Below are 17275 nucleotides of genomic sequence, written 5' to 3'. Positions count from 1 at the left end.
TTTCGAGGTTGCCGTTTGTAACAAAAAATAATGTTTTCAAATATACACTTATAATCATTTATCATCCACATCATCAGCCTAATCTTATATCTGGGGTCGGGGCAATATGTCTGTTCTTTCGTCAATTCCCTAATTTTAGATGTAATTACCCCCTATATCCTTACTTTCCTGGCACGATCCATACATCATCATCAGTATTAACATCAGCCATCTAACTGTCTTCACTTCTAGGGATTACGACTTTCATATGGATGGACAAAGAATATGGGCCATGACCCACCACGCGGGCCTATTGCGGAATGGCGGGTTTTATGAAACAATAAGTACGACATAACAGATTAATATCTGTTATACTAATGCGATTTGAATAGATTTTTAAAATAAAAATGTTTTTCTCTTCAAATTATTTAGATATTTTCAAACCTGCCAGTTCGCGTCAGTACAAAAACACCTGAACGGCGTAATGTATGACGCGTGACAAATGTCCCACAGAAAGCGGTAAATAAATCGTCCGCAGCAAGAACACCGCTTTGCAGCGCTTTTTATGAACACGCGCGCTGTGTGAAAACAGCGCAAATCTTGCTTTATATGAAGCGTTGTCCAAATGAGCGGGTGTTTCGTTCAAAATTGCTGACATTTATTACTCAAATGCTTTTGAGAATAAGTTAGATACGTATATTGAGTACTTTTGTTAATCGGAATTCTTTTTTGCGAAACGAAACGTCAACGTCTGCATCTCAATCTCGTAGTCTATGTATGACGTTGGTTCATACTTAATTATAGCCCATAAATAATATCAATCTAACTATATGTCATTAATTATATATAAATAAATTTCATCAAAATCGGCCCAACTGCTAAGTTGTGAAAGCATGACAGACAGAAAAACAGCCAACGTATATGAAAGTATGGATTGTGAATATTAAATAATAATATACGATTAAAAAAAACTTAATTAAAAAAACGTAATACTGAAAATTCTACTCTCACTGTTAGTTCCAATATGGTAATACGCCAGATAAAATTAGTTTTAAAAAGTTGGTTGAAAAACTTTTACCTTTTCTCTTTGTTTTTCAACTTTCTAAATATTAGCATAGAAATTACTATTTTCTCTGCTTTTGCGTACGTTACAAACAAAAGTTGCCATAATAAATAATGGAATTTGGAAAACTTCTGATTACATTTTGGGATAAAATGTTATTAGTTTGAGCTGGAACTAACATCGAGTAGGTACCTACTTGGCTGACAGGTCCAATACGAACTCATTGCTATTTAGTAAGTTTGTCAGTGTATATAAATAGATAAGACAATGGCAAACAAAAAAAAAGTTGCTAAGTGTGTTTCATTCTACGTAATTACAACAAAACACATCACTAAAAATACTACTAATGCATATTTTTATTATATAAACATTTAATAAAATTAAATTCCATGTCAACAAAAAGCCGTGGTTAATGAAACAATTAGGCGTACGTACACATTGTAGAAAATATTTTAGCATCGTATTTTACCAACAATATTAATTTACACTAAGAAAGTTTGCTCCTCAAGACCTATTAATTTGTAGATTTTACACCACAAGGTAGACTTTCCTAATTACCTTAAGCGTAAAATAAATATTGTACGCAAAAGCAGCTTTCGTATCTGCATTTTATAATTATACTTTGATATAACATTGTATAGGATTTAATACATATTAAGTCATTTTTATTAGAGTCCCGGTTTTTTATTAACCACAAACATAAATTAAACATTTTTTGTATTTACTATTATTACTGTTAATTACTATAAAAAGTAATAAGTAATTTGAACTATTTAGCTATCGCGGTTCATGAGATATAGCCTAGTGACAGACAGACATACAGACGTTGCCCGCGGCTTCGCCCGCGTGATGTGTCTTTGCTCTGTCTACACCGTAAGAGATAAAGTCGCGTAAAATAGGTTTCTATATAGAAAAAGTCTAGCAGGGTCAAATCACACGATCTTATTGTCCTTGGAGAATTGACCTCGAAGGGCCTCCTCGTCTGCTGTAAAATGGACGACGTAATGCGCGCGACGATTGCACTGACGACACCCAGGCTTTGATATAATCATAACAACCCCATTCCACCCTAATAGGGATGATGGTATTTCACTTCCACCACGTTAGATTTCAAATACGTTGTGTTATTCGTAATCAGCGACCCGAAAAACCGTACAAACAATACCCATGTTGATATTTGACTTTATTAGATCCTTTTCCCCCATTTAGGTGTAAATTTTTGAAAAATCCAGAGACCCGTATTTACTCATTTATTGATAGAAGTAATCGTGTAAAGTTTCAAACAAAACAAATTAACTAATCTGGTTTCCCCATACGAACTTTGAACCCCCCTTTCACCCCCTTAGAGGGTGAATTTTGAAAAATCCTTTCTTAGTGCACCCCTAGGCCACATAAGGAACCTACGTGCCAAATTTGATGTTTTTAGACCCAGCGGTTTAGGCTGTACATTGATATGTCAGTCAGTCAGTCAGTCAGTCAGTCAGTCAGTCAGTCAGTCAGTCAGTCAGTCAGTCAGTCAGTCAGTCAGTCAGTCAGTCAGTCAGTCAGTCAGTCAGTCAGTCAGTCAGTCAGTCAGTCAGTCAGTCAGTCAGTCAGTCAGTCAGTCAGTCAGTCAGTCAGTCATTCAGTTTGTTCTTGTATATATTTAGATTACCTAGTAAGCCCCGTTATTCATAAAAAACCCAAACATATTTTAAGATAAAATACGTTTTGTCTCTTTCTCTCAATGGCAAATATTATATAGTGCGATAGTGACACAACATATATTAGCTTTATGTATGCTTTAATTTGTTTATGAATTACTGCGTTAGCCTGCAAATATATGCCACTATTTTAGGTTATACGTTACCAAAAATATTGCTAAACTTGTGTTGTTTCTGGACACATTTTATTTTGATTCCACGACGGTCACAGTTTCAAATAAATTGCGCGTAATGGAGATACGGCTAAAAAATGTTAATTAAGTTCCCAACTTAAACAATTCCGCCCTTTTAATTGTCTTGATTCCCTCTGTTTGGGTAAGGGAGACAAATAAATTTAGAAGATAAGTGGCAAAAAAACATCGGTGTCTTCTTTTACTGTCCAGTTTCAATTTAGCTTTTTATTTTATTTGGAAAAAGTCTGAAATAATATGGATAGATGAATTATTTTCAGGTTAAATACTTAAGCGTCGAACTTATAACACTGACGTACAGTTAACAGTACATAAAACTACCCGAATACTACCCAAATTCATTGCAAATTCGCCGCTATTATCACGACACAAGATCTATGTAAGGTAACTTGATATGCGGGCATATGGTCATCATATCTCAATGTACTATAGTAACGTGTTAACTTTGGACTTAGCAAAAGAGGTTGATAATTATCAATGTTTTATTGAGGCAAAAGGATATAACAAATGCTACATCAAATTACATTTTAATACTAGTTTTCTAGAACTAATTCCGCAAAGGAGTAGAGTAACGATCGTATAACAAATGGAATAGATTCCCGTCGCCTGCTCAGTGGGTCTCCCCCGGGAGACTGTACTTACTACAGGATAGACGTCTTCACTAGGACACTACCTGTAGTCTGGGATTGGTCGTTCTCTGTGGGAGGACTGGCTGGCAAGATAATGTTATTTGTGGAACAGGGAATTAACACTGATTTTTATTTTTTCTCCATCATTTTATCAAGTTTCGCCCAGAAAAAATTATAAATATTTATGGATTGATAATGCTTCCTAGTGCCTTTGTTGGTAATGGTATGGTTATGTGACAAGTAATTATGTCGTAATCCCTAGAATTGAACCAGTCTGTAACATTTTTTTTCCAAAGATCTTTTCTGTTATTCTCTATCGCATTAATGTAAACTGTAAATCTCTGTAAATAGATTTAAGTAAATCTGTAAAGTTGCCACCGACAAAGCTGTGCAAATAAAATATGCAATTAACGAATCAATACCAAGTTTCTCAGTCATCTGAAGGCGAAGTGTTTACATTTCATTTCTCACTATCGAGTCGATTTCAAGTGAGACGCCGTGGACCAATCACATTGCGGTGTGGTGCACTGCGATTGGTTAGCTGCGTACTCTCACTGCGAATCGACACAATGGTGAGATGTAAATAGCAAAGTCCCACTACGCACACATTAGGTAGGTACATAAGTTCATAAAGACTAGCTATCCTCAAGACAGTTCAGTCGCCGCTCGCCGGAAATCAGTTCGGAATAGTTCGTCAATTGCTCCAACTGCTCCGAGTTCAAACACTCGAGACACAATACAAAATGGAGTTGATACCAGATAGTGTGCACTTGTGGATGAATTGATAAGGAATGTTGTCAGTTTCAACTTGGGTCGCACAGAGAAGATGATATTATCAATAACTAACGGCCCGCGCCGGCTTCGCTCGGGTAAAACCTTAATAAATTATACTTCTAAACCTTCCTCAGTTATCGCACTATTTATTCTAAAAACCCGCATCAAAATCCGTTCTGTAGTTTTAAAGATATAAGCATACATAGGTATTGACAGCGGAATACTACTTTGTTTTATACTATGTGGCAAAATTCATTAGAACAAACATATTTACCATATGTAAGTTTAGTTTTTTTATTTTTTATTCGGAAGAACACATCCCCATCGACTGTAAAAAACCCAAGTGAGTAAAAGATACTTCACACTTTTCAATATTGTAAAATGTCATCTTAAATAACAATAATCAAAATTGGTTCACCTTGAAACATGCCCGTTGGGAGCCAAACTTGAAGCCTACCGTACTGAACAACTTAATTATGATGTATAATGCTCACCTTGATTACATAATTACGTCTTGTCGTGGGTAATTATACGTCGGCTTGTTCAATTTGTTTGCTTTGGGGCGAAACTAATTTCATTGGTGGAGAAAATTGGTAGCATATAAAATCATATCTTCATAATGTTGTTACAACATTGCAGTAAGATTAAGTCATTCGTTATGGTGCTGTACTATCGTGTATACACTCTCTATTTATTAAATAACTACAATTATGCTTATTTATATGCGTAGGGGACCTGGTGACCCAAGACACAGGCTTCATTTATCTTGGACATAGGCTTCCACCAAATATTTACAAAGAAAAGGTAAGAAGTGACCTGAATCATTGTTTCGTTGCGACTCGATAAAAGCCCTATTCTGTTGCTATTTGAAAATGTTCCCGCACCATCGGCTATAGGTTATCCGCGTTATGTGCCTATACATAAACGAATACATAGGGTAAAGATATCACTACATAGTATAAACCAAAGTCCCCTACCACGTCTGTCTGTTTCTAAGCTTCTTCTTTTGAATCATGAGTTTATTTCACTATTATTTAGACAATTTATTAACAAAGGTTTTTACATACAAAACTGCCTATTAGACCGTGCGAAGCTGGGCTGGAACGCTAGTTAAATATATTGTAACCACAATATATAATTAACGAATATCAATTAGTATTCCAATACTCATTATATGAAATTTATTGCGGCCGCAAATATCATCCAAATATAGCAGGATCTAAAAAAGAACACGTCAGAGTCACTTTATTAAATTAATCGTGTTAATGTTACGTTTTGTTATTACCATAAATTAATTCGCATTTCCAAATTTAAAATAAAGGTGAAGTCCCGGGGGATGCGGTCACAACCGTCACTCGAGTGGTACAATTGATGGCCGAATCCAAAGAATAGAAATAAATGGATGTGTCATATTATTATCTACTTTAAATTGCAGCTTATTTTACAGGAACTGATGTTTGTGATGAAATTTTAGAAAATACTACATATTGATTACACTCTCATCGGTTTTCCGTACAATATCCACAGGTGGATGTGGAATAGTCTTATTCTGGAGTTGAATGGGAATCATACGTTCAAAAATTGAATGAAGTTGCAATCAATCCATCTCCATCGTCTGTCAAGTCTGTTTTTCCATCTGTCACGCTTTCACAACTAAATTACTGAGCCAAGTTTTATGAAATTCCAATTATTATATAGCTAATGACGTACCTACTGTCTCCTTTTGCCATAACGTGTATGCATAGTATAAAAAATAGAGGTGTGGCCGCAATGACGAGTACAGTCAACAGCACATAAAGTTACTATATGAAGCTCTATAACGCGGTAGTAGCGGCGAGTTTGCAATGAATTTGAGTAGGTTGATGTGCTGTTGACTGTACGTAATGGAACATAGTAATACATGGTAAATGTATTTTATGTTTTATGGTAGACCCCCATTTCCACGAACAGAGCTGTGGGCAATCACGATAAAATTTAAATAAAAAGATTTTCTATCTGACAGGCATAAAACTAAAAAAAAATGTGATTTCTTATTCCGTATCGTACAGTACCTATTCCAGTGAAGTTAAGATGTATGAATGCTCTCGCGCGCTGGCGTTGTAAAATGTTACATCCATTAGTTAATTCTAGCTCTTCGTCTATTTTGCATATTGGCCTGCTATGCAAATCCGGCGAGAGAATATTAAATCTACCGATACTTCCCCCTCTGCCCCCTCTACTCCGCGCCGCTGAACTTTGTGATTGGCCGCGGTTTTTTTTAAATATAGGGTACGTGACCATTCTAAATTCTATTTGCGACTATTTTTGTAATATTTTGTACCAGTCAATTTTGATGTTAACTTACCTACAGCGCGGAAAAGGCAAAGTACCCATTTTACCTAAACTTCGGCGGTGCATAGGTATAAAGTCAACGTCAGGTTTGACTGGTATATCTCGCCCTATATCTAGTGGTATAATTTCCCCAAAACTCTTTGTATTCATATTTATATTATTATAAATGGAATATATGTTTCATAATATGACTCATTCCATTTTTCATGTGTATATATTTATTATTGAAATATAAAATTGTTCTCCAATATCTAATTCTAGTTATATTTTCATAACAAATAGATCTATTACGGATTATTAGCAATAATTGCTGAAGTCTTTTCAGGGAAACTTGTATCTGCCTTCCAAGAAAATATCAATTTAGTCATTTTTCTGAGAACAAGGATCTTTTCTACTTACACATTATGCGTATTGTTTTTCTTTATACCAGATTTCGTTTTAACATCTAATTTCTAGTTCACAAAATTCAAAAATTTAAGATATAATAATAAATAGTATCATGTAAATCATAACTTATGTGCCAAATCTTATCATAAATAGTTTTAATACATATTAGTATTATACGTAATCTATATTACGGTATGTTATATGTAATCTATATTATAGATATGCAGGCCTCTTGTTGCATGAGTAAGGTTTTGTCCGCATCTTTCATCTTAAAACAAACATATCTACCTACCTATCACGCTTACAAATTTCAGCTACATATGCTTCAAAATTGAGTAACAAGATTCCACCCGAACCTACATACTTACATACATTACAAGTTAAATAAAAGCTTGTTATTGACGCGTTTCACAATTTCGAAGTTTTAATTCGATATTTTAAATCTATCTGGGGATTGCACCATTCTCAATCCATAACCTTTTAATCTATAGCCAATTTATGTCCAAGGAGAAACTGATCAATCCCTGCTTCGACAAATCAGCCCATTAAAAGCTGAACATTGACGGAGCGGTTCTAATTCTTGTAAGAGATTTACTACACTCGCTCGTTATCAAGTATTTTAGATCAGTGAGCTGAGTCACTTGTTAGGATGTAATAAACAATACTTCGTAGTTGATGCTGACAATGTTTTTCTCTCTTCAAGATTCTACACCCAAATTTATGATATTTTATTATATTGAACTATTGTAATAATGAATCATTATTTCAATTGTCATTAATTTATAAATAAAATAAATATAACAAAAAATAATAACACCTTAGTTATAACCACATGCAATTCTCAGAGCCGGCCTCTCGTGTCATCGTCACGAGAAGTAATTCCTTTAAACAATATAATAATAATTGACCCGTGAAGTACTTCCAGAGATAACATATGACATAATCATAATAAAAAATAACGATCTTAAAACTGGTTCTCCACTTGGCGGTACCCCTACCGATCGTTCAATCTCTCAGCAATCATTGAATAAAGTAACTTCCTGCAATCATTTTCAATCTATTGTCCCATAAGGTGAAATAAAATATATCGCCTAGAAATATTATATTATATTATATACTAAATAGAGGGAAATTTTCTTAAAACTGGTAATTTCCAGGAGCATATATAGATCGTATTACTCCGTATAACTCTAAAAGAGTTGAAATTGCTCACTTTAAACTCTAGTTGGTAGGCGGCCAAATCTATTGAAATTCATGAAGAGTATCCTCTGATATTCAGATTTGATACAGTCGTTTAAATTTTGGAATATTCACGTATCTATAATATTTTTACTATATTTGTACGTTAAATACCGACAATTTAAGGTACAAATATTGTCGATTTTTATATCGGTATTATACCGGCTGCCATATGGCGACGGAAACCATGCTACAAGGATACAAAAACTATTAATTGAAATTTGTAGACGAATATGCTGCATTTAACAATTAATGAAATGTTTATAAATTAATATTTTACGAAACGTCACGATTCGTGTTTTTTGTTCCAGTGAAACAATAATATACTATGTCATATCTTCCGTTATTTTCTGCATTGGAGTTGTGTTTGAGCACAAATTCGTTTATAATTTACAAACACATAACATTCAACCTAATTTTCTGCATCTGTTTCGACAAGCTTAGTATACGTAACTTCCAAACAAATATATATTTCCAGGAAAATCACACAAGTCTATCTGGTAGTGACCAGAGAACACGTCTGAGAATCGTCAAATTATCCAAATATCGACAAGTCTTAACACGGAGGTTAGAATACAAATGCGAGCCATTCGTAGTCAAATATCCTTGCATACTACACATATATCTTCTACATTAGCTAATGAATTGGAAGGCATTTAATGGATCCGTGCAAGATGACAAGCGGTCAGTTGATTGGCGTGCGGCGTGGCGTGGCGGCGTGCGGTCAATTGTACATTTTGTTGCGACGCATTTATAAATTGACACGAAATTTTAAATGAAATTTATTCACTGTTCCATCATATTTAATTCTAACATCTTGGTGATTACGTGGAATTTTATGGTCGTACACCCCCACGTTCGGCAGAAAGATCTTCTAGTTCGTAGCATGTAATCTTAATTAACTTTTACAATCGCAGAATGACAAGCAGCTGGCAAATTCACTTCACATATCTACATACTTATGCAAACGTTGGATTGTTAATCTGTAGATAAATACGAATGGAGTAGGATTGATGAATAATATCGTTTCTTTCCTTTATTTTTAGTATAGTACCTATCTATAATATTCTCATAGCAAAATAAACTCCAAGCCAAATCTCTAAACTCAATAATCCCAAGTACTAAAACGTACTGTAAAGCGTCGAACTCGAAACGTAAAAGTTTAAGTTGATACTAAACGAGGTTTCGGTCGGGTTTGTACAAAAACGTTGGATGTTATTCCCGCTGGATCTTTATAATTGGATCTCACTTACACGTTGCACCTTCAAAATGTGTAATGTCGACAATCGTTCGTTCAATTTTAATTTCAATTTAATTTCGATACCAGACGAATCAAAGGAGAAAGTTCAACAAACTCATTGTATAACTTGTGGAAAAGACTGCAGTGAGTTTTTTGGGTAACAATATTGTTTTCTGTTCGAACATATTTTGTGTTACTAGAAACTTTTTTGTGTTGTTTCTTCTTTACCTGCGCTTGGGAAATTAGCAATTGATTCTTAATTCCCGATGTTAATATCCCGATATGAATTTTGATATTTTTAAGTGGTTTGACACTATTAGAAAATCAAAGGTCAATGAGGTCCAATAGGATCTATTTATGGGTCGAATCTTTGGGGTCCAGTGGGTACAAAATTGCACGTTGGACGAGCGCCAAACTGCGCATCGCGACTAGTGCATCGCTTAACATGTCTCACGCGAGATATACGAACATGTTTCGAGAGCTGCCGTATATTACTCGGTTTCTTCTTAGCCAGCCGACTCTGACGGTTTAAATTTGTAAAAATCACTACTTTGCAATGTGTCAGCTATTTTTTTTTCTTTATTGATGTCACGCAGTGACTATGTCACCCCCGTAAGGTACAGCTAATTTTATAGCTGAATAATGCCAGTTTTCGTTTGTTCTGTCTTATAGATATCTATTTAACTAATCTATAAAACAGTTAACGTATTTACGTGACTGATAAAAATGTAGATAACAGACCATCTGATGTTCTTATCAGTGCCACATAGATAGTTGTAGCCCGCAGTTTCGTCTGCGGTTGACTATGTTTGACCTCGGTTTTTTATTTATCCCTGTTATTCATAAAATGATAAAGAATTCCTAAAGATAAAGTATGTTATTCCTGTCTGTCCAATTGTACAATGCAAAAGTTAAAAAACATACTTTCGTTAGTTTTCTGTAATTTTTTAATTTAAAATGTATCAAAATCGGCCCAATGACTTGACGTTACGTTATTCCAATATTATGAGAAATTGAACATAGTCCCGCAACTTATGCTCATTATGTCTAATTGGATATTTATTTCTAAGTAAAAAAATAAATAAAAATAAAACAATACAATGATAAGTTAACGAAATACTTACTAGGAAATAAAACCTTATAAGCTAATAGGAAAACACTATTAAAAATAAAATGCACATAGACAATGTAGTTATAGACAATGATACAACTATATAGTTGTATCATTGTTCTAAGCTAAAAATAATCATGACTGTCCGTCCAGTCCACTTGTATCTAAATTCACTCGTATTTAGTTTTCGTCATTTATCGGTGGCATACAGTGTTCATTAGATAACACGTCCGTATTCAAGTATTATTTTATACTGTATTTTATTAAGAATGTTTTATTTAAATTTCTTTCTTATTTGTGCGGTGTTGAGTGTGTTGGTAAATAATGCGAGCCCAGCAAAAATATTAGCAGTATTCCCTGTACCTTCAATCAGTCATCAAGTTGTTTTTCAAGCGTATATAAAAGAACTGGCTAATAATGGACATGAACTTGTAATCATCACACCTAATCCCTTCATCGCTAAAGAAAATATTAAAAACGTAACAGAAATAGATGTGAGTGCTGCGTATGAAGTTGTTAAAAATATAATGCAAAAAAATAATCCAGAACAAAATTTTAGACGCGGTGTAGTACAAGATCCATCTCCGGAAAACTTAACAGGTTTATACAAACTTGTAACTCAGATGTTTGTAGCACAATTTAATCAACCAAGTGTAAAAAAGTTGATAAAAGATAAAGAACAGTTTGATCTAGTAATCATCGAAGCATTTTTAGAATACTCATTGATTTTTAGTCACATATTCAAGGCTCCAACAATATTGCTGTGTTCCTTTTTTGGTTTTCCTAAACTTCACGATGTCATAGGTTCCGCATCAAGACATCCCATTTTTTATCCACACCTTCAGAGAACTAAATTCAGAGACTATACTTTCTGGGATCGAATTAGAGAGACTGTATTAGAACTAAGATTAAAATATTCAGAATCTGTAATAGATCAATATCAAAATGAAGCTTTAAAAAAGAATTTTGGTGATGATACACCGACTGTGGACGAGTTGCAAAGTAATATAGATTTGCTGTTTTTGAACTCTCATCCGATGATTACTAACAATAGACCGGCACCTCCTAATTTGATACATTTGGGTGGTCTTCACTTGAAACCAATTAAGGATTTGCCTCAAGTAAGTAGATACTCTGTATTTACCATATTTTTCGTATCACTTACCAATTAGCAAAGTTAGGTAACTTTTTTATGTTAAAAATATTATTTTTTTATAAAACGACTTCGTTGGATCTTAATTTTTTTCTATAGTGTTAATGAGGACTCAGAGAGAAAATTCGGTAATTCACACTGAAGAAGGTGAATTAAGTGAAACCAACTGCGTTCGAAGACTTCGCTACCAATTTACTATGTGCCAAATTACGTCCATATCTGTCAAGTAAAATTTGGATGACTGAGTAACAAACATGTTCAAATTTTTGCCATTATCATATTAGTAAGATACGAAAATCACGTAGGAGCAAAACAGATTTCTATAGTAATATTTATGACTTATTGCTTGACATGATATCATATCGATTGCAATCTAGTTTTAACACGTCTCGACATAGACTATAAATAAAACGTTAATTACATATCTAAAACATGTCAACAACTTAGTGAACTATCCTGCAAAAATTTGAAATTTATCTCGTTGACCGTGTACTTTACCATACTCCGCTAATTGAACATAATGAACGTAACTTAAGAATTTATAAAAGCAGATAATTTAGGCAAAACATGGACGAATCCACCCAGCATAGAAAAAAAAACTGAAGAATATTTTGAAAAATTACAGGATTTGAAGCAATACCTGGACAGTTCCACTCAAGGCGTAGTCTACGTTAGTTTTGGTAGTAATGTTAAACCAGCAAATATGGACACTGAACTGTTAAACGTATTTATAGAGGCTTTCAAGAAGTTGCCTTACAACGTGCTCTGGAAGTTCGACGGGGACAACTTGAAGGACCTGCCTGGAAACTTGAAGATACAGAAGTGGTTTCCTCAAAGGGATTTGCTGGGTAAATACCGATTTTACGAAATGTTTATTTACAACATTTAAATTTTTATTTTATTTTACACTACTTACATACTGTTAAAGTCAATGTCAAAGTGACTAGTCACTTTAACATTGACTTTTACCTATGCGCCACCTACGTTTAGACAAAACGGCGTACTTTTAAATTTTTGCGTAGGTTAACGTTAAAGTTGACTGATGCAACCCACTCTAAATTGAAATGTAACCAGTCCTTACTGCAAAGCGACATTAATTAAATTTTTCATCTCCCATACCATTTAGGCATCAATAAATAATATTATTAATTTAGACGTTCTTATTTTAATTTTGACATTAAGATTTTCTGTTACCATTATTATTTTTTCTTGTATTTGTAATTTTTTTCAAACCATGCACATTGTACTACGTCTTGTTTTCCAGCTCACCCGAACGTCAAAGTGTTTGTAACCCAAGGCGGCCTACAGTCCTTCGACGAAGCAGTAGATGTGGCTGTACCTCTAGTAGGGATCCCAATGATGAACGATCAATGGCATAATGCATACAAGTTCGTTGACCTCGGCATTGGCCTCACTTTAGATGCTTTGATCTTGAAGACTGATGATGTTGTCAATGCTGTCGAGACTGTGATCAAAGATGACAGGTATAACTTTGAGTTGTTTCATTATTTTATTTGCCTATTGATATCCCACTGCTAGGTAAAGGCCTCCCCTTCCTTGCTACATCACAATATAATCTATTGTGATTTTCCTTTCAGCTTTAAAAAGAACATGGAGAAAATTCGTAGAATTTGGTATGACCAGCCGCAAAAACCTATGGAGCGCGCCATCTGGTGGACAGAATATGTACTGAGGCACGGCGGCGCGCGTCATCTGAGAGCAGCTTCTGCAAATGTTTCGTGGATTGAGTATTGGATGATCGATGTTGTCGCTGCGTTATTTGTAGCATTGTTTATGGTTGTTGTTACTATAGTTAGTATAGTAAATAAAATATTTAACTTATGTGTTGGTAAAAGAAAAGTAAAGACTAATTGAGATATAAGTAGTCCTTTTGCCGATTTGTTTGTTATTGTTACATTTGAAACTATTTTATAGATAAAATTTTCTCAAGTTTTCCTCTTGGACTAATCTGGCATGCAGTACAGTATTGACCTAGTTTCATACTCATGTTACATGATTTAACTGATCAAATAAAATTGTTTTTATTTCATTTCTAATATTACACTCCATCAACATTTTTATTACGTTACCGTAATAAAAATGTTGAAAATCTTATTTATTTGTGAGCGTTACTTTCTTTGAATACAAATATAAGAAAATGCAGTGAATTGAAAATTTTATTAAGTTGATGTTACATATTTACTTAAAACATACGACAATTATTTAACAGTTCAATATTTTTGACAGTTGGTTCTTTGTGTAACGCCTTCAGTACTTATCAAAAAGTGAAATATTCTATGACAAAAAAAGACAACAACCTTCAATTATTATCACAAACATATCGAGATTATAGCCTCGATGTTTCGGATATATGATCTCTGTTTAAGAAACTGAAGAGATCAATTACAGGAAATTATGGGTTACAATCTTCAAAGAGAAAGAGGCCCACGCCATCTATTGGAGGATTCTTCAAATGTTTCGTGGATTGATTATTGGAAGATCGATGTTCTGTTTTCTTTGATTGTGTCATTCATTATGACTCTTATCATATTAGTTGTAGGAGTGAAAATAGTGCTTAAATGGTCGAAATATAGAGGACTATATTTTTAAACGCATATTTATTAAATTTTGTGTAAGAACTTTATTATTATAAACAGTGAGTGTATGAGTTTGTATGTTTGAGGCGGGTCATCTCCGAAACTACACTTTTTTACACTACTAAACTTTCAGAAAGGTATATTATCCAAAATTGCTATAGGCTATATTTTATCCCAAAATTCTCACGGGTGCGAAGCCCCGTGGGAAGTAGTTTGTAAATAAACTAATAAGATTAAGTTAAAAATTATTCCGTGTTATATAATGTCTTAAAATTTTATTCAAATAGGGTGTTGAGGTGAAATATTTAATATGATTATTTATTCAATATCCCATTATCCTTCACAGCAAAATTGAATGTTTTCGAGAAACTCCGCTTTTAATCATTCAATGAAAACGGATAATAGGGATTTAATCTGTGATATTTACATTTCCAAACCTCTTTCTATCAAATCGCGTGTGTTTTGGTAAAGGTTTTCAAATATTAATGAGATGCGAATAATAAACACTGTGTGAGGTACACACACACACACACACCTGTCGTATGAATGGCTAATGTTTTCAATGTTCTTTAATGTATCATGATTATTTTCCTATTATAGATATTCTCATTTATTTTTTTGTTTATCGTTTACAATTTAGCCATTTTCAGTTTGGTTCCAAGGTTTGATTGGCCTTAAAATCCATTTATTATTATTATCTTTGACTTTTATTTCTTTTTGTATCGGGTTAGGTAACTTTTTGAAATGCCAAAAAACATGACATGTCAGTTTATTTTTAAATTTTGTTACACTCCCGCATTGTTGGTTTAGGTCAACTCAATGTGGGACAAATTTAAACCAAATCCCTTTTCTGTTGACTTTAACACTCAGAATTTTGATTAATTTGCTATTTTTGGTGACCTCGCAGTAGACCGCACCGAGTTACGTGGTGTAAACCTATTAAACGACCATTAATTGCCATATATACAAGTTTTACACAGAGTTATGTTTTAATTAAAATTATACACTTAAATTTTCCTCAGGAACCACACTATCTGTCAGTAAAAACCGTCCAAAAATCTAGGGATTTTTGGACAGCCATCCACAAATCCCTCCACAAAGTTTTTAAGTTTCGTGTTCATATAGATCGACAAACAGACGCGACAGGGATTTTTTGTAATATATTGTAAGGATTTTCTAAAAATCACCAGACGATATTGACTAGAGTTTCGTTTAATATTACCGGGTACAGTAAGGTTCAAATTAAATATTGAACAACTTGGGAGAATTCCAATAGTAAACGAAGCGAGATCTGGAAACTAAATTTTACCAGATCCTTTAATATCGCAGACGAATTGTAATTTTTGGAAAAATACTTCGTTTACGAGATGATATAATTTTACTCACTCAATAGTAGCTAATATACATAACCAAGGATATTGTTAGAATATTTTTATATTTCCAGTTTTCGTTAGCCAGTTATATACAGAAGTCGTCTGTCGGAGATAATAAATGAAAAACAGCTGCAAAATCTGAAAAACCACCAAAAATAAAAGAAGGAAATGATTTTTTAAATATAATTATGCAACGACAAATGCTTTTTTAAACCAAGGTTTTCATTTCACATGATAACAAAAATAAAACCGCAAAACGACTTTGTTATATTTTATTCCAGCAATGCACGACTGTCCATGATAACAGCAAATGGATTATATACTTAGTTTTAATAAAAGCTTTATAATAACGCAATAACAATTTTTCCCGAATTCAATGCAAAATCACCGCTATTACCTTTTCAATCAATCAACATAACCACAGACACCTAGTGGCATCTCAATGGTAAAAGACCAGAAGAAGTGGAGTATCCACTCATACTTTACACCATTCATTCTTTCTCTTCTTCTTACTTCATTTCTGATAATATAATAGTTACATGCCCTAAGATGAACGTGTGTGAGGAACTTGTTCATCCTGCAACAATATACAGAAATCTCAAGAAACACTTCAATATATTGAATGCTGGTGAGTTCAATAAGATTACCGTCAGATTGGCAGGCCCCACGTGTTCAGACAAGTTCCACAACTATAGCAAATTAATCTACGTTGAAACGCCACCAACAGCGCACGGAATTACTGCTCCGGTACAAATAGGAAGATTGAGAGGGAGCGGTACTAATTAAAATCAAAGTTAAAGCTTTTATACAGAAATTACGCCTTTACAGCTGTAAAAAAATAGATACTTATTCTATTATAATAATATTTATATTGCTATCAAAAAGTTAGAAGTTTGTATAATGCTAATAATAAGCTTAGAAGTTTATTGCTGTAAACATGTATTTAATATTATGTCGATGGACGTAAAAACGGCGGTGACTCCGGTTTCCAGGCCTCCGTAGGGGAAGGGTTAATATTATTGTAAACATATAACAAACAAACTTGCTTATCCTCACAAGGAGCATTTATCAATAGAATAGATATGTCTGTTCCGAAATGCTAGTAGTTTGTAGCTTTGGTAAATATCATTTAATTTAGAATATGACGTGATAAAGTGCCTGTGAAGGCCTAATTTCTGAATAAATGATTTGATTTTGACTTTGTCTATGACATTTTAGGCTAAAAAATAATAATTTAATATTTGCATGCTATTTGCTTAGCGTGTTTGAAAGCAAATAAACTAATTGTCTGAGTGTCGTCGACTGCAAACGTTACCTCTTGCGATAGTCTGTTTCACCAATCAGCGTCTCGAGCTCAGACAAACTAATTCCATCAAACGTCCATCGACAAAGGCGCCCTCTGTTCCAGCTGCAAAGTCAATTGTTTCTAGTTATATCGTTAAATTAGTTTTCAGAAATAAGTTCCTTTGATATATTGTAATATTTCTAGAGAAATACAATAAAAT

General features: G+C 33.7%; 1 protein-coding gene and 1 long non-coding RNA gene across 2 annotated transcripts; both read left to right on the top strand.

Moving 5' to 3' along the window:
• The first annotated feature begins 4974 nt into the window (after positions 1-4974).
• Positions 4975-8982, top strand: LOC128671480 (uncharacterized). The gene is made up of 3 exons (XR_008404849.2): positions 4975-5143; positions 5787-6607; positions 8775-8982. It is a non-coding gene; the product is annotated as an uncharacterized LOC128671480 (long non-coding RNA).
• Positions 8983-10816: 1834 nt separating this feature from the next.
• LOC128671477 (UDP-glucosyltransferase 2-like) lies at positions 10817-15094 on the top strand. The gene is made up of 4 exons (XM_053747941.2): positions 10817-11768; positions 12426-12648; positions 13065-13284; positions 13399-15094. Exons 1-4 carry the CDS (start codon positions 10917-10919, stop codon positions 13673-13675), a joined length of 1572 nt encoding a protein of 523 aa, XP_053603916.1. The 5' UTR covers positions 10817-10916; the 3' UTR covers positions 13676-15094.
• Positions 15095-17275: the final 2181 nt, after the last annotated feature.

This window comes from Plodia interpunctella, chromosome 7, assembly GCF_027563975.2.
Source record: "Plodia interpunctella isolate USDA-ARS_2022_Savannah chromosome 7, ilPloInte3.2, whole genome shotgun sequence".
NCBI lineage: Eukaryota > Metazoa > Arthropoda > Insecta > Lepidoptera > Pyralidae > Plodia > Plodia interpunctella.
This window is presented reverse-complemented; position numbering and strand designations above follow the sequence as displayed.